Source organism: Dermacentor variabilis, chromosome 7 (genome assembly GCF_050947875.1).
Source record: "Dermacentor variabilis isolate Ectoservices chromosome 7, ASM5094787v1, whole genome shotgun sequence".
Lineage (NCBI taxonomy): Eukaryota > Metazoa > Arthropoda > Arachnida > Ixodida > Ixodidae > Dermacentor > Dermacentor variabilis.
The window spans coordinates 3,192,756-3,211,081 of record NC_134574.1 but is presented as its reverse complement, the minus strand read 5'-3'; the positions used below and the strand labels follow the sequence as shown (position 1 = coordinate 3,211,081).

At 43.1% G+C, this 18,326-nt stretch overlaps 1 protein-coding gene across 1 annotated transcript in view; it reads left to right on the top strand.

The window, feature by feature from the left end:
• Positions 1-2,464: 2,464 nt before the first annotated feature.
• LOC142588525 (cytosolic endo-beta-N-acetylglucosaminidase-like) overlaps positions 2,465-18,326 on the top strand; it is a 118,890-nt gene continuing 103,028 nt past the window's right edge. The window contains exons 1-2 of the mRNA XM_075700358.1: positions 2,465-2,537; positions 2,593-2,741. Of these exons, the coding sequence (XP_075556473.1) occupies positions 2,465-2,537; positions 2,593-2,741 (222 nt within the window). The remainder of the gene's footprint in view (positions 2,538-2,592; positions 2,742-18,326) is intronic.

Sequence of the window (18,326 nt, the reverse complement as noted above, 5' to 3'; positions counted from 1 at the left end):
CAGTTCGATCCCCAGGTTAGCTTTGCAAATACTTTTAACCAAGTTTTCTGATTGAATCCACGTTTCATAATGGTTCACGTCATCTATTCCATAGAAGGCAAGATTAAGCCTGCGACTTCTGTTTTCAAGATCAATGTTTTTTTTCGCACGGCAGATACTTGTTGTTGAAGTGATCTTATTGCATTTGCTTGATCCGACACTAACTTATTTACCGTTCCAACCCGTTCCTCAGTTACACCAAGCCGCCAGCATAGCCTCGTGCTTGCCTAACTTGGTATCGATGGTATCTAGCTTGCTCGTGATTGCTGCCTGACCAGTCTGTAAACTTTTGAGTACCTCCATTGCGGCTTAGTCTGTAAACTTTTGAGTACCTCCATTGCGGCTTAGGCGAGAGGTCCAGGATTAAGCTTGACATGGCCCGATAGCAACAAAAGAGGAATGAAGTACAACACTCTATTCACAAAGAGGAGGAAATTTCGGCAAGACACTCGCGCGCGCATTCGTCTGCGATGGTGCGCAGTAGCACTTGTCGTGGGAGGAGCCGGCAACGCACATAACGGACCATGAAGTTGCATTGGATAGTAAGTACTAACCTGCATAACCAACAGTGGCGTTAGCTGCGCGTCAGCCAGCGTGCTGGCTCCAAATCTCACGAAGCCAAAATGCTGCGCGTTTAAGTAGGTTCGGTTGATGTCACGTGGTCGTCGATGCTCAACAGAGACTGGTGGTTCATCGTTGACGAGCGGCTCATTCAAACCGTGATGTAAGCCGGTGATAACTGGCAATCCGCTGTGAAACTTGTTTGTCGTCGTGGCCCATCTGATTTCGCTTCTAACTCTAAACATAAGCAAGGAATTTAAATACCTAGGTATGTTTTCTACTTCTGATTTACGATGAAACAAGCATGTTAACGATATTGGAAATAAGGCAGCATCAGTTCTGGGATTCTTGCGGCGCAATTTTAGTCATTTACCTAGTAACTTAAAGACGCAGTTGTATTTCATTCATGTACCTTCAATACTCGAATATTGATATGTTTCTTGGGACCCACACACATCTGAGCTTATAGATAAATTAGGAAAAATCCAGAATATGGCAGTTAGATTTGTTCTTGGTAACTATAGCCGGCAGCTTAGCTTGACAGAAAGCAAACTTAAACTTAAATGGCAAGAGCTGAAGGATGGTAGAAGGCATATCAGATTAAATTTTTCGGCGATATTTATTATTCTAAAACAGGTATAAACCGCGAATACATCCAGGCACCACACTACATATCTAAGCAACTTGACCACAGTTTGAAGGTCAGGGAATTTTCTTGAAGGGGTGACGTCTTCCGTTATTCCTTTCTTGTTAGAACTGTTCGAGAGTGCAACAGTTTGCCATCGAGCATTGCATACATCATAGAAAATGATGCTTTTTTCTACGCATTGAAATAATTTGTTCATGTCTTCATTCAACTCTGTAAGCTCCCTGCTGTAATGCCCTACGGGGCGATGCAGGTAACCAATAAATAAATAAATAAATAAATAAACATGGAAAAGTGTCATGTGCCTCCATTTCTACGATGTTGTGGTATGTCTTTTTTCGATGTGTTAGAGTGTTTACAACTTCTCACATTTTCGTATGATTGTGAATATTGCTTTTCATGTTCCTGTAACACTTTTGCTTTGCCCTTTCCAGGTCTGCTGTTAAGCATCGCGAAAGCTCTTAAACTTGAAGAACACACAGGGGTCTTGTAAACGCCACAACACATGAAACAACCTTTTAGTAAGAGCCCATTGTTTTCAGAGAAGTGCAAGAATTGATTGTTTAACCGGGAATGCTGCGTTATTGGCGGTACGAAGTACATCCAGGAATATATAACAGACCTCATATGCGCCTCTTTGCATTTTTATTTTTCTGCAGTTTAGGAATTATACTAACTGAAGAAACAGTTTTCCTCAGTACTGAATAATGTTATGCTGAACATGTGTTTTTTTTTATTTTTCGTGTATGTACAGGAAAGAAGAATATAGGAAAATACCAGTAAGTGGTCACTCGGGTCATGTGCGAGAACTTGGGATTCCTGTACCGCAACAGCTGTGGCACGAGCTGTTACGAAACATGCCACTGGAGAGCACTGCTTCGAAAAATTGTAAAAGAAAGGCTACTTTTGGTCCTCATGTCGACCGACTTACAAACACCACAGTCATTTTCCCATCATAGAAAGCTAAGCATTGAACATTCTTTTTAGAGCAGCCTCCCAATATGTGTTGTGTAAATGTTTCTTTGAAGCATATGGCGGTATCATCACCTGCTTTATTTTGCGATACAATTTTTCGCAACCTAATGTGAAACTATGGCAAATTTGAATGAAATAAAGGTCACATTCAGTATTTTCAATTCTTGGATGAGCGCCGAGAGACAGAATAAACTTTATGCAAAAGAGCACACGAGCGTAAGATACTCCTCCGCTGTGCACTCGATGGTCCCCTCATTCCAGCAGTCCAACGGGAAGAAGAGCCCCAACAAGTACGCAGGATTTATTACAAGTGCAGGTCTTGACTTGGAGTGAGCTTCAGCCTGCTTGCTCTGTCCTCTCTGTTCTTACAGGCACACTGCACGTGGAGTCCCTATGTGGCGTCAAGTTCTTCAACGAGATGAGAGCCTCTCGGCTTGAGAAGATGCTTGCGTCTCAACTGGCCCGCATCGCTGCCCTCTACAGGTTCGATGGATGGCTCGTCAGCGTTGCCTGCAAGCTGGTTAGTGTGGTGTTCACCATCAATCTGTCGTACATTGCATACAGACGGAGTATGACATAAAACTAATGACTTTCATGATGCATGCATCAAGCACACATCTGATTTGACTTTTATTTATTTATTTATTTATTTATTTATTTATTTATTTCGGATACTTTCCTGGCCCGAAGGCATTACAGAAAGGAGTGGTAAGTGAGAGAAAAAAAAGTACATAATTATACAATAATAAGTATTACAAAACGGCAGAAAATACAGCAGTCTTGAAATTGCCAACGTCAGAAATGGCAGCAATGGAGGGAGGAAGGTCGTTCCAGTCGGCGCTGGTTTTAGGAATAAAAGAACCATGACACATCTTTGTTCTAAAATATGGAACACCAGCTTTAAATATGTGATCGAAACGGGATGAAATGTATGAAGGTCGGGTAATAAGATCATCCTTTAATAGTGGGTTGTGGTGACACAGCCTGTGGAAAAGACACAGTCTAAAACATTTACGGCGCAATGAAAGCTCCGGTAATGTAAGTGTGATTTTCATGGAAGTAATGCTGGCGTAACGGGAATAGTTAGATAAGATGAAACGTGCTGCGCGATTCTGGATGGATTCTAGAGTGTTTATCAGTGTGATTTGATGGGGATCCCATACGGTGGATGCATATTCTAGCTTTGGTCGCACTAATGTTTTGTAGAGGGTAAGCTTTATCGGCATAGACGCAGCAGAGAAATTTCGACGCAAGTATCCAAGAACCCGGTTAGCGTTATTAGTGACGTGTTTGATGTGCGCATGCCATGATAAGTTACGTGAAATATGGACACCTAGGTATTTGTACGAGTTGACGGATTCAAGAGAAGTATCGTGAAGTAAGTAAACACGCGTATTGTCAGTGTTAGTGCGGCTTGATACATGCATTGTTTTACATTTATTAACGTTTAGTCGCATGAGCCATTTATCGCACCAGTTGGATATGCTTCTAAGATCGTCTTGAAGCTTATCAGAATCAGTGGGGTTAGTTATTTTGCGATAAATGACGCAGTCATCTGCGAAAAGCCTGATAGATGAATGGGAAATGCATTTAGGAAGGTCGTTTATGTAAATCAGGAAAAGTAGGGGTCCCAGTACCGATCCCTGTGGTACACCCGATGTTACGGAAGTGCGAGAGGATGAACATTCATTAGCTGAAACGTACTGAGTTCGATTAGATAGAAAGCTTTTAATCCAGTTTAGTACATTAGGGTCAATGTTAAGCATGCTAAGTTTAAGAATGAGAAGATCATGTGAAACAGTGTCGAAAGCTTTTGCAAAGTCCAAAAACACGCAGTCTACATCGAAGCCCATATCAGTATGGGTGAATAGGTCATTAGTAAAACATACGAGTTGCGTTTCACATGAAAATGTTTTCCTGAAACCGTGTTGTTCAGTCGAAAAGAAGAAATTAGACTCAAGGAAATCAATAAGATGAGAATCTATAATATGCTCCAATATTTTGCATGGTATACTTGTCAGTGATATAGGACGATAGTTATCGGGGGAATGAGTGTTACCTGATTAGGGACCGGAACAACCTTGCCAACCTTCCAATCGCTTGGAAGAACTGAGGAACCTAGAGACTGGGAAAAGAGCATCGAAAGCATAATGGAAGAATATGGTTCAGTAATTTTAAGCATTTTACAGTTAATTGAGTCTTCACCTGATGAAGAACATATTTTCAGGTTTTCAATCAACTTTTGTATGCCGACCCAATCTATATAAATGTAGTTCATTGGTAAATAGGAGCATTTAGTTACCGACGGTAGAATGGCAGGAGCACATTTGTGAAAGACGGAAGCAAATACATCATTCAAAACGGAACAGCACTGGTTCGGAGGGATCGCGACATTGTCAGAACGGGCTAGTTGGATTGTTTTGCTTTCTTTGCCACCAACAATATTCCAGAATTTACGTGGATTAGACTGTAAAAGTGATGGGAGGGTGTTATCGAAAAAAATCTTTTTTGCATTTGTGATAGCAATAGTATATTCTGCGTGAATGCAATGATATGCTGCCCAGCTTTCGGGAAGGTTAGTTGCTTTGGCGCGACGAAAAGTACGTTTCGTTTTGTTGCGCAGACGGCGCAGAATTCCAGTAAACCATGGCGAGGAAGGACTGGAAACAACCTTTCTTGTAGGCACATAGCGATCCATTAGTGTTAGCAGTTTGTTCTTGTACAATGACCAGTTCTCTTCAACGGTACGTTCAAAAAAGTTGACTGTGTAGTCAGTAATGAATGATTCTAGTTCATTTAAAATGGATGTGGTATCGGCGGCATTGTAATCACATATAGTTTTAACGGTTTTCTTCGAGCGAGCTTTCTTCGAGCGGCGGCGGCGGCGGCGGCTGCGGCTGCGGCGGCGGCTGCGGCTGCGGCGGCGGCGGCGGCAGCGGCAGCGGCGGCGGCGGCGGCGGCGGCAGCGGCAGCAGCAGCAGCAGCAGCAGCGGCGGCGGCAGCAGCAGCGGCGGCGGCGGCAGCAGCAGCAGCAGCGGCGGCGGCGGCAGCGGCGGCGGCAATTGTTGTCTATGTGCAATAGACAACAATTGAGTTGAGGTTGAAAAATTTCTACGAAAGCCATGCTGAAAATCAACAAAAAACCATTCTCTTCCAAGTGGCTAGGCAAGGAGAATATGCTCCAAGAGTTTACTACACTTGTTTATGAGGTGTATAGTCCTGCAATTGTTAGGAATAAGTTTATCACCTGATTACTATCTTAAAAACACTTCTTGTTGGGCTAGTTGGTAGCTATTTATTATAAGGTATGAATACGTCAAATAAACAGACGCTCACAAGAGAAGAAAACGGGACAGGGCGCCACTCGCAACTGTTTTATTTACAGAACGCAAGCACATATATACTGTCAGTCAACAGATGCGCACAGAGCAAGCATTCTTTCACGCATCTAATCAAACATTCATGACGCACCACGCTCAAGAAACTTCATCTCGGCCTTATATAATGATATCGAACTATCGCTGACGCACAAGCTGCCTTCCTTGGCTATGTGATAGGCTTGAACCAGTTCCCTTGCTCTAGTATCTTTACTTCGGGCAAGAATCCGCACATCAGAAAAACGTGGTTCACAGGAGCGTGAGGGACAGGTCCCGATGTGCTTAGGCAAATTTGGGCCCTCTCTCATTTGCTCAACATTTCTTTCATACTCCCTGACACGCTCATTAACACAGCGCCCGGTCTGACCTATATATGAACGACTGCACGAAAGGGGATCGCGTAGACAACCCCTTCGGCACACTTAATGAAAGGTCGCCCATGTTTGGTTTCCTTTTTCGCTTCTTTTTTCATTTCTTTTGGCGATTTGGAAGCAAAGGCTTCCGAGCTTCCTCGGGGCTGAAAACACTAGCGGGACGCTATGTCTGCTCGCTACCTTCTTCAGATTGTGGGCCACCTTGTGCACATACGGCACAGCCACCGCTCTCACCTCTTGCCGAGGGGCCTCTGCTCCAGCTGTCATCGCCTTTCTCTTCATTTTCTGTAAGAGGCTTTCGGCTACTCCTGTTAGGAGCGAACCAGGGAACCCAGCTGAAGTCAGCCTAGCCAATTGATTGTCGAAACTCAATGCCATCTTGTTAACACACGACTTCCTGAGCGCGGACTCAAGGCAAAGTGACACAATTCCTCTCTTCACCAATTTAGAATGCGCTGAGTCAAATGGCAGAAGCCCTTTCTTTGCACGTGGTCACGGTGTAAGACATATAGGAGGTGAAACTCCCGTCAGCGCGAGCGAGCGCGGGCGACCAGATAAAATCACAATTGTTGCATGCGCCGACGCTACCGTATACAGTGGCGGCACCATGCGGCGCGTCGTAGAAGCCGCAGCGGAAAAAAAGAAAGCAGCGCCCGGCAGGCGGCTCGGCGGCTCCGGCAGCTCCGGCCACTCCGTGGTAGAAGTCAGGCGCGCGCGGCCGAACGGGAGCAACACGCTCAACCGGTTGCCCTGGCAACCGAAACGGCGGTAATTTCTTCCCATGCCGCCAGGTGCCGCCAGCATGAAAATATATCCGCGGGCTTGTGACCTTTACTAGTCGCCGCGAACAGCGGAGTTTCCACTCCTAAATATTTCTTGCTCCGTGCACGTGGTGCATAGCACGAACAAACATGATCCATACTGAACTCAATGCTAAGATCTAAAAACTGTAAAACGTTTCCTTGCGGCAGTTCATGTGTAAAATCCAAGCCTTTTCCATGTTGTCTAAAAACGGATAAAACATTAGTCACAACCTCTGCGGAGTTTAGACTCCCGTCCTTAGTTAAAATAATTAAAAAAATCATCTACATACCTAAACACTTTAGAAACCTTGTTAGCTGGTAAAACATGGTGCAATACTTGGTCCATTTTTGAAAGAAAAATGTTACACAACACAGGGGCGACACAGGATCCTATGCATATACCAGCTTTCTGCAGAAAAAAACCGCTGGTCAAACATTATAAAAGTAGACTCCAGGTAAAACTTTAAAAGGGTTAAAACGTCGTCAATAGAAACACCGGCAGAGATCTGAAAAGAAATAGGATCATTCTTTTCAATGCACTCCCTAACCGCAAAGAACAGACCATCATGGAGAACAGAATAAAATAAATCAACAATATCCACAGAAAAGGCCAAGCCCACGCTAGCTTCAATTCTCAGGAATTCGCATACTTCATCCAATCTTTTCGTTGAAAACGGATCTTGTACATCTAGTTTGACCCGCCGTGGTTGCTCAGTGGCTATGGTGTTAGGCTGCTGAGCACGAGGTCGTGGGATCAAATCCCGGCCACGGCGGCCGCATTTCGATGGGGGCGAAAACACCCGTGTACTTAGATTTAGGTGCACGTTAAGGAACCCCAGGTGGTCGAAATTTCCGGAGTCCTCCACTATGGCATGCCTCATCATCAGAAAGTGGTTTTGGCACGTAAAACCCCATAATTTAATTTTTCAATTGTTTACATCTAGTTTACGCAAATCTTTTTAACAGGTAAAAGCTAAGGTGCTTCTGCCATGCCCCTTTTTCCGTCACTATTGTTCTGAAAGGCAGGTCTTGCTTATGCGTTTTTACTGAAAAGAACACCTTCAGCACATTACTTTTGCTTTTGTTAATTTCTTTCGCAAGACTGGCCAACCCCAGCCGCTCACACATTGCCACAGCGTTGGCTTTGAGTTTTGTCGATTTTACTGGAATAGGTGAAAAATTCTTTTTAATTGCCTGAGCTGCCCTTATCGTGAAGTTATCATCCGACATGACTACAAATCCGCCTTCCTTATCGGCTTGGAGAAGCGTTAGGCCATTCTTGCTAAAGAAAGACGCAATGGCTCCGGTGTCTGAGACATTGTGTCTGAGCCATTGTGTGACGGAGCGTGGTGCGTCATGAATGTTTGATTAGATGCGTGAAAGAATGTTTGCTCTGTGCGCATGCGTTGACTGACAGTATATATGTGCCTGCGGTCTGTAAGTAAAACAGTTGCGAGTGGCGCCCTATCCCGTTTTCTTCTCTTGTGTGTGTCTGTTTATTTGGCGTCTTCATATTTTATAATGTTTATCACCTGACTTAAACACCGGTATTACCTTGGCAGTGAGCCAGCCTTTTGGTACTGAGCTCTATTTAAGGGATGCATTAAAAATAATCTATAGTAATCCAGAACTTATTTTGGAGTAGTGTCGAAGAAAGTTGTTAGGCAACTGTCGGCTCCGGGGATTTTTTTACGTGAATATCAAGCAGCATAGAAAGAATTCCTTCGCGGCTAATTGAAACGTTAGCAATTGATTGAGATACAGATGGTGTATATGGTATAGCATGGGCGCTGAGAACTGAAGGTCGAGTGAATGCTTTATAAAATGTGTCATTTAATTCATTCGAGATGTCATTAGGATTATAATTTACGCTGTTGTTTATTCTTAGCTGCTGAATACTTTGGTTAGAGTCGGACGGGAAACGTTAAACCTTCTCCGGGGGGCTATTAAGAATGTAATCATAGTCAGATTATCAAATTTGTCACGGGCGTTACATAGTTTGATGAGTAAAGCATCCTATAAAGAGTGAAACTCGGTATTCCGAGCTAGCTTATAGTTGTGTTTGTGCTTTATTCTACGTTTGAGATGAATGATTTCACGAGGGATTCAAGGATTATGACGTTTAGTTTTCTTTCTGCGCATCAATACGAATTAAAAGAAGAGATAAACGTATACCGGAGATGCGTGACGTTGTCATCGCGTTTAAATTTATCAAGGGAAAGGTGTAAGCAATCCAAGACGGGTTCGTCATCAGCCGATGATAAATCTAGGAAGGACTGTGTGGTGGGTGTAACTTGGACGCATTTTTGTATCTCCAAGTCGACATGTACAAGCTTGTGGCCAGCTATACCTTCAGTTAAGATAAAAGTACGGTTTTCCGACAAGCCCTTGATAAATACAAGATTAAGAACTGATTGGGTCAGGTCTGTAACACGTCTGGGATGTATTACAACGTGTTTAAAATCATGAAAGATCATATAATCAAGAAGGACGTGTGCACTGTCAGCATCTTGAGAGCCAGAGATTGATAGCTGTTCCCAATCAATGCTAGGTAGATTTAAGTCACCGGCCATCAAAAATTTATAATTAGGTCGCAGCATGCACTCTAGGTTAACGGAAAGAGATTCCAAGAATTAAACTGGGCTATTGGGAGGCCTGTGCACGCCACCGATTGAAATAGACAAATCGCGATATTTAACTTTACACCAAATGCTTTCGCGCTGTGGTAGGTTTGGAAGCTGGACACAATTTATTTCCTTTTTTGCGATCAAGGCTACGGGACCCCTCCTCTCCCAGTGCAGTCGCGTCTAATTATTTTGTAGGGTGGAGGAATTATTTCGGAGTCATTTACCTCCGTTGTCAACCAAGTTTCTGTGACTGCAAAAATGTGTGGGTCATAGAGGATAAGGAGATATCTTCTAATTGGCTTGACTTGTTGGCAAGACTTCTCGCATTAAGCAAGATAAAACGGAGCGTCCCTGTTTGCAATAAAGGACCAGCTGTAGGCAAATTAGTCTTAGCTAGCACAACAGGCTGCGAGGTGGCCTTATCCCAAACGTAAATGGTATCGTCCACCCGAATCCGCTCGTAGTCAAGGGAAACTTAATGGCCTTTAGCTTTAAACGGTTGGCCATGTTACCATGGTTAGTCACACAAAAGTCGTGGCTAACAGAAATAGTTGAGCCTTTCAATTTGAATGAATTATGTAGGACGCGCAAATTTCTTATTGTAATCAAAAAAGTTCATTATGACTAGTCCAGGTTAATCAGGCCGTTTTTTTCCCTATTCTATGCGCACTTTCTACAGAACTGACTGGTAACCCCATCTTTACGCGGATTAGGTCTTTAGTAATTGCGTCTTTTAAACTGCTCGGACTGTCGCGATCAGATTCAGGGAGGCCAGAAACAATTTAATTGCGGGGCCGACTTCTGTCTTCGAAATCATCTAATTTCTTTTGTTGCGCAGCGATCACTTTAGAGAAGTAACTTCGGCTTTTAATTGGCTGATTGCTTCGGTATGCTGCGCGAGCACTTTTAGCGTATCATTTAATTCAGTGAAACGGGCACTCATGAATTTTTGGAGAGTGGAATGCGACGTAGTTAGGTTATCAATAGATGCTTGCAAAGATGAGGACATATTGGAAAGAAGAAGCTTAATTTCATCCCTAGAAGGCCCGTTTATTCAATATCACCAGCAAGCAATAGCAAAAGCACACCCCATGCGTCATCAAGTAAAGAAAGGCACTGTTCAGGGCACGGCAAGAAGATAATACACCTATTATCACTACGAAAGCAGCGACAGGAATAATAAGTACGAACCTGTAAGAAGAACATAAGGTTGTTCATGGCTGCATCGGCGGTTGTCTCGCCGTGCTCTCTGAAGGTGAGCTTGAGTTGTCCGGGTATTGCTACTGTGAGCGGTGGCGCTGAAACTCGAGGCTGCTGAGCAGATTGCGTCACCAAGCCTCAGGTGATATCGGCAACCAGCCGATATCGGTCGACGAGACTAATTTCGCAACCAGAAATGTAAGATGAATGGCCCGACAGCGTGGCCTGTACAAAGAAAATAAGACGGATCATGGCTGCATCTGCGGTGGTCTCGCCGTGCCCTCTCAATATTGTTCTGCAAAGTTATTTCTTATACTTCAGTAATTAACCAAGATAAACATAACCCTGCATCGACTCTAGAAGCTGAATGGCAATTCTGAATAAATTTTTCCTTACCAGGCTGCTGAAGATTATCTTGGTTGTCTGCATATTATTCTTTAACCCCACTCTTATACCATCTCGGTTATGACCCAGAACCATTTGCTGCTATACATCCCCAGTGTTTCTGAACAGCACACCGCCCTTCACAAACCTTCGGTTTTTGAGATATTCGCCTTTTATCCTCCCTCCTAATCCTACTCTCTATAATAGCTTGAATACTTCTTCAAGGTATGGAGTGAATAACATCGGAGAGATTGTGTCACCTGGCTTGATCCCTTTCTTGATAGGCAGCTTTCTACTTTTCTTCTGAAGAAGCAAAGTATGTTTCGAATCTTTCTACATATTTCTCAATATATTCACGCGTGGCTCATGTACTCCTTGATTACGCAATTCCTTTAAGGCTGCTGGTATCATAATCTACGAAAATCATAGATAGAGTTTGATTATACTTTACAGTTATCTGTATTACCTTATTGAGCTCGATTTAATCCATTGTAGAATATGCCCTCCTGAAGCCAGCCTGTTCTCTGGGTTGACTGAAGTCAATTGTTGCCCTGATTTTAATTGAAATATGGTAATGCATATTATGGGGGAAATGAAAGTGCACGACAGAACAACCGGGCAAAGTTTCATACTAACCCACTTCTTCGCGTAATGCGAACCGTTCGGACTCCTCTGATCCCCTTCTTCTCGTTCACTACATAACGAGGGTCTCAAATGGGGCCGCTTTCGTGCCTTCAGGTAGGTTAGAAGGGCTTAGTGGCCCGTCAGTTTCTCCCAACATCACATATCACGTCACCTCTTATGGAAACAAGAATGTTCCACATCCGCCGGCAAGGCCGTGAGTTGTGACGCTGACCAACACTGCGAGGCAAAGACCTAGTACGCATATTGAACCAATAAACATAGATGGGAAAACAGGAATGTGGTAGCTCAATTGGTAAGAGCATCACACACATATTGCGAACACGTGGGTTTATTTATTTATTTATAGATGTGCACGTACTGTAACGCTGTAAGCGCTATAGCAGTAGTGTATTAGCAGCGAAAACTTATACAGAGAAAAGTACGATGCAGTAATGAGGGTGGTGTGCTAGGACCGTTCAGCCTGGATGGCAGATACAAACCTTCGGGGTCAGCACGAGCGAATAGACCCAGTTAAGCAATTCCAGTCTTCTATGGACCGAGGAAAAAAAGCTGACTTTTATTTATTTATTTATTTATTTATTTATTTATTTACTTACTTACATACCTACAGCGCCCAATGTTGGGCATTAGAGTAGGGGGAAGGAATATACAAATGATGAAAATACAGATGATTGATGTTACAAAAGGATACATCTAATACACAATACAACAAAATATTGACATTTGAAAACACAGTACTTAACACAACATTACACCTAAGGTTATTATGAAATACAATATAAATACACTTTACTACATAATACAATGCAATGATATTATTTATAATTATAATAAAGTAATGGAAAAAAAAGAACAGCGAGTAAGGCAAAAAGCTGCGGACAGAAAAGGTTAATCTCCCATTCTGTCCGAAGCGAAACACATTTTAGAACTAAAGATATAAATGTTTCGACAACAAAGTTTCGAACACAGTTGGCGTTGCTGTAACAATTTAGAGCGGCAGTTTATTCCAATCATGTACTGTTTTTGGAAAGAAGGAATGCTTATATAGGTTGATACGGCATTTGTACTCTTGTACCTTGAGCGGATGATCTGTTCTAGGTGATATGTAGCTTGGATTTTTTATGTATGTGTCCCTGGACAAACCAGTCTTGCCTGTGTAATCATTGAAGAAAAGTTTAAGACGCAAATATTTCCGTCGGTTCTAGAGAAGTGGCCATCCCAAGTTAACACGTATTTGTGATGAGCTCTGAGTGAAATCATAGTTGGCAGTAACGAACCGGGCGGCGCGTTTTTGTATTCGTTCCAGTTGGTTAATGGCTGTGTTTGTCTCTGGGTCCCAGGCAGAGCTGCCGTACTCTAAAATCGGACGAACGTTTGTTAAATAAAGCGTTTCCTTTACCTTATGGGGGGCTCTCCAGAAATTACGTTTTAGAAAATTTAACATACGACTAGCCTTAGACGCCACGCTCTCTATATGGTCATTCCAAGAAAGATTATTTTTAAAGACAACGCCTAAGTACTTGTAACTACTTACCTCGATCAATGGTTCAGTGTTTAGAAAGTAATTTTTAACAAGTGGTACCCTCTTGTTAGTGAAGCGAATGACATTGCACTTGGCAGAGTTTAATTTCATGCTCCAGCTGTCGCACCACGTGGACACTGTTAGAAGGTCATTTTGTAAGATACTTGAATCGGCAGGGGACGTAATGGCGCGATATACGCAACAATCATCAGCATACAAGCGTATGTGACTGGAAAGATGCGTTCCTATGCCATTTATGAATATTAGAAATAACAGTGGGCCCAAGACGGACCCCTGTGGAACGCCCGATAAGACTTCAGTCTCTGATGAGGTCAGTCCTTCAAGGACAACACGCTGCTTTCTACCAGTAAGATACGCCTCAAGCCATTTCATCAGTGATGCTGGAATTTTGATGGCAGACAGTTTTGTGAGTAGAAGGTTATGTGCAACAGAATCAAAAGCTTTCTGAAAATCCAGAAATACGCAGTCAACCTGGTGTCCGTTATTTATTGATGATGCGATATCATGGCTGAATTCGATTAGCTGAGTGTCACATGAGAATCCCCGGCGAAACCCATGTTGCGTGGGGCAAAAGAATCCGTTGCTCTGTAAGTGACTCATTAGGTTGGTATAAATTATATGCTCTAGTAGCTTACATGAGACGCTAATGAGTGAAATAGGTCTGTAATTTTTTGTCTTTGTCTTGTCGCCGCCTTTAAATACAGGTACTACGTTACCACTTTTCCAATCTTTAGGCAGCGACCCCTCTTCGATGGATGCCTGAAAAAGAATTACTAGAAATGGGGCGACGGATGCAGCACACTTCTTTAAGACATAGTTTGGAATGTGATCAGGACCAGATGCGGAGCTAACTTTAACGTTCTTGAGCAGTGAATCAACTCCCTGTTCTGTTATTTCTATGTTTTCCATTTGTTCGAAGTCGGTAGGAATTGGTAAGTCTTTCACATTAGCAGCAGTGCCGGAAAACATTGATTGGAAGTAGTGATTAAAGTGCTCAGTTTTGCTGGTTACGTCATCACCATAATTTACGTCATCTATGGTATCAGGCACAGCTACTTTGTTGTTCCTTTTACTTTTGACATACTTCCAGAGATCTTTCGGATTAGATTTTATTTTGTCACCTAATGTGCGCAGGTATGTAGCCTCAGCGTTCCTCATTTCTTTGTTGATAGTCTTGCTTAGGTCTTTCATCTTAAGATACGTGTCGGAAGCCGGGCATGCGCAATATTTGCGATATAATCGGTGCCTTCTGCTAATAATTGATCGAAGGTTGTGGTTCATCCATGGCTTATCAGATCGCCGTCGAGAAGATACGATGCGTGATGGCACGTAAATTTGAACTAATGATAATAGCTTAGCTTTAAACAAACACCAGGCAGAATTAACGTCGATGTTCGAGGTGTGTCGACGAAATTCAGGTAGAAAGCCGTCAAGTTCCAGAGATAGGGATGAGTAATCTGCTTTATTATAAAAGAACACCTTCCGTGGCGGTGGGCTTTTTCGGCGCATAGCAGTACACGTTAGCTTTGCAGTAACGACTTCATGGTCGCTTATACCAGGAATTACGGTGACGCTGGACACAAGATCTCGATCGTTACAGAGGAACAGATCAATTATGCTTTCATTAGCTGATCCTAACCTTGTTGAGCGCTCAACAAATTGGAACAGAGAGTTGGCTTTTATCAGCTCGCAAAATGCTGTGGAAATAAGAGACGAGGAATTGTTTTGCGGTTGAAAGTTTTCCCATTTAATATGGGGAAAGTTAAAGTCGCCACCAAGAATAATATATGTCGTGTTTAACGAGAGCATGATGTCATTCATTTGAAACGAAGGCTCCGGTGACCTGCAGTTTGGGGGCCTGTAGTACGATCCGATTGCTACAGAATGGCCGTTTGCGAGCATCACCCTACACCAGACCGTTTCACAAAGGCAGCTTTCTACGTTGATGGGAGTGCTGCTGAGACTGCTGTGGATCAAAACAAAGACGCCACCACGGTGGCAGTTGCGGTCTTTTCTGTAAACAGTGTAGTCTGACGGAAATAGTTCGCTGTTGTAGACTGAACTATCTAGCCATGACTCTGTGCCAATGACTACATGTGGTTTTGTCGATTCCAAAAGAGATTCAAACTCATGTTTCTTGTTTTTTAGACTTCGACAATTCACGACAATGAAATTCAGGTTATGAGCAGTCTTCCGAGATGTAGCGAACTGTGATGGCTATCCGTCTAACTCGATTACGTTATCAGAACCAGCATTATACTTGTAGGTCTTTTTACCTATTTTAAGCTTATTGAAGATAAGTTTGAAATCACTGCCACGTGATTTAGCAAACTGAAGCAACTACTTGCGCTCAAAACAAACCTTCTTAGAGTAGTCTTCACTAATGCCAAATCCTGTTCCCTTTAGTCTCGAGGCGGCCTCAAGGACACGTTGTCTTTCTTTAAATGATATAAATTTTACGATTAATGATCTTTTCTTGTGCTCAGAGTACCGCCCTATTCTATGTGCTCTCTCAATAGATTGTAGTTCAAGTGACACATTTAATTTCTCTGTACAGAAGGACGTAATTTTTTTCTTCTGATTCAGCCCATGTCTCCTTCGCGGTGTCGGGAAGGCCGAAAAAAATCAAGTTATTCCGGCGAAACCTATTTTCTAGGTCGTCTTGGCTATCACGCATTGAGGCAAGTGCAGAAGTGGTCGATTCAACACGAGATGAAATCCTTTCTATCGTGGCATGCAGTGATGTGACTCGTGATGGGGTTTCCTCAGCGAGTTGAACTTTGACACTCAAATCGATTATCTTTTGTTCCATAGCTTGCTGATTAGCTCGAAGGCAGCGGATCTCATCTAGTATGTCGGACTGCCCTTGCATCATCAATGGAATTTTCATAATAGCTTGAAACATTTGCTGTTCTTGTTCTGTAGAAAGGGGTCCTGGATTTTGTTCTACATCTCCAGAGAGCAGTAAGTGAATCTTAGACAGACAACCAGGGCTAAAAATGCAACTTAACCCAAAATAACACAGTTTGCTTGCAGCGAATAGTAAGCATGCAATGGGATCTGACGCCGATTTTTTTTAATATCATTAAGCATTAAGCATTAAGGATTTAAGCATATTAGTGGCTGTAATTAGAGCATCAATTTCAAGTTCTGATGTCGTCTCGTCGATGACACTGGCGCGAGGTTAGTATAGCTTTTTGAAAGTATAAATGAAGAATTGACGATGCTGTGCAAGAAATCTAACGATGGTATGCGGCGACGTGAATAGAGCGAAGTTAAATTCAAGGAACGAAGTGCAGAAGAGGGTGAAAAGCCGTGACCATAACGGTGACATATAAATCTCACAGCTTTATTTCTGGATTGCTTCTAGCCTATTAATCTCACGCTGCTTATAAGGGTTCCAAACGACAGATGCGTAGTCAAGAACAGGATGGATTAGCGATTTTTATAACAGTAGCTTAGTATATTTTGGAAATCTGGATAGTGTAGGACGTAGGTAATTTAATTTTTAGTGCTTTGTTACAAATGTAATCAGCGTGATTAGACCGTGACATATTATGCGTAAAAATGACACCGAGATACTTATGCTGAGACACCCTACACTAAGCGCGGTTATCGAAGGAGTAATGGAAAAGAGGAGATTTTTACAGAAGATCAGGGCGGTCTTATCAAAGTTAATGTTCATTTGTCTGGTGTTGCACAAAGTGCTAAACCTAGTAAATGACTCTTGGAGGTGGTAATGGTCGTGAGGGGATCATGTAAACACAACTATCGACATAAAGACAATTGTTAGAAGAGTTGTTAACCGGCAAATCATTTAGGGAAATTAAAGAAAGAAGCAGAGGCCCAAGAACGAAGCCTTGAGGCACTCCAGATATCACATCAATAGCAGTGTTTCGGTTGAGCTATAAGAGATGAACTGGGAACTGAGTAAAATAAAGCTTCAAATCCAGTTAACTAATTGAGACTTATTTAGTACAGCGTTAAGTTTAGCAAGTTCAGAATGTAATACTGTGTCAAATGCTATAAAAAGTCTATAAAGATGGCGTCAACCTGTTTGCCAACATCAAGTTTAAGGAAAATGTCATACGTAAACTCAAGTAACTGCATTGCCGTACTAAAACCGCGCCTAAACCCATGATGTATGTTAACAAGCAGATTATGAGATTCCAGGAAAAGTACTATGTGTTTTAGAGTGCTAAGTTCTAAGATTTTGCATGACTTTGATGTTATTCAAATTGGTCTGTAGTTCGATAAAAACTGCTTGTCACCGGATTTATAGAGAGGAAGCACTTTAGCTGACTTCCATGAGGAAGGAACAGTGGCAGATGATAAAAATTTGTTTTATACGGCAGTCAGATACCTTGATGGCCGCAAGGAATAGGAACCAAGAATGTATTTTGCATCCCGCCCGGACCGGTGCATTTCTTGGTGTCCAAGTTTAATACGAGGTTAACAACGGCTTTGTTGTTTGTCAATGTGAGTGATTTCTTCAGAACAAACTATACTGGCGAGAGAAGGAACGAAGTTCTTATCGGGTACAAAAACGGACTCAAAATACTTGTTGAAAGCATCCAATATTACTGACGGATCACTGATGACGTCATTATCAATTTCGAATGAAATGCATGAAGCATCGCGAGGTAAAATAGAAGACCAGACTTCGTCGGGAACGCGGGGTGTTGTTGCCTCGGCGTCTAGATAGTGTCTTCGGCGTCTTCGTCGGCGGGGAAGCGTCTTCGTCATTTGGACGAACAGCAACCGCAGCTCCGTCGGTTACTTCGTTTAGTTTTCTGGATAGGGGCTGACGGACTGGCCACGGGCTTGGCCATTGTACGGTCGGCGCTGCGGCGACAGGTAGCGGCCTGGTGATGGTGAACGGGATGGTCGTGGAGGGCTCCACAGAGTGGTGGTTAGGTAATCGGCGATGTCATATGGGCGTTCACCTCGCTGAGGGCGCTGTGCGTTGACGGTGAACCCTCGCACTCCCATCTCGTGGTAAGGACAGCGGTGGTAGATTTGGCCTACTTCTACGCAATGGTAGCAGAGCGGGCGGTGGTCAGGGGCGCGCCAAATGTGCGCCTTCCTCGCGTTGCGGCGCTGGGCGACGGGTGGGCGTGCGGGCGGCGGCGGCGGTGGACTACGCCATTGC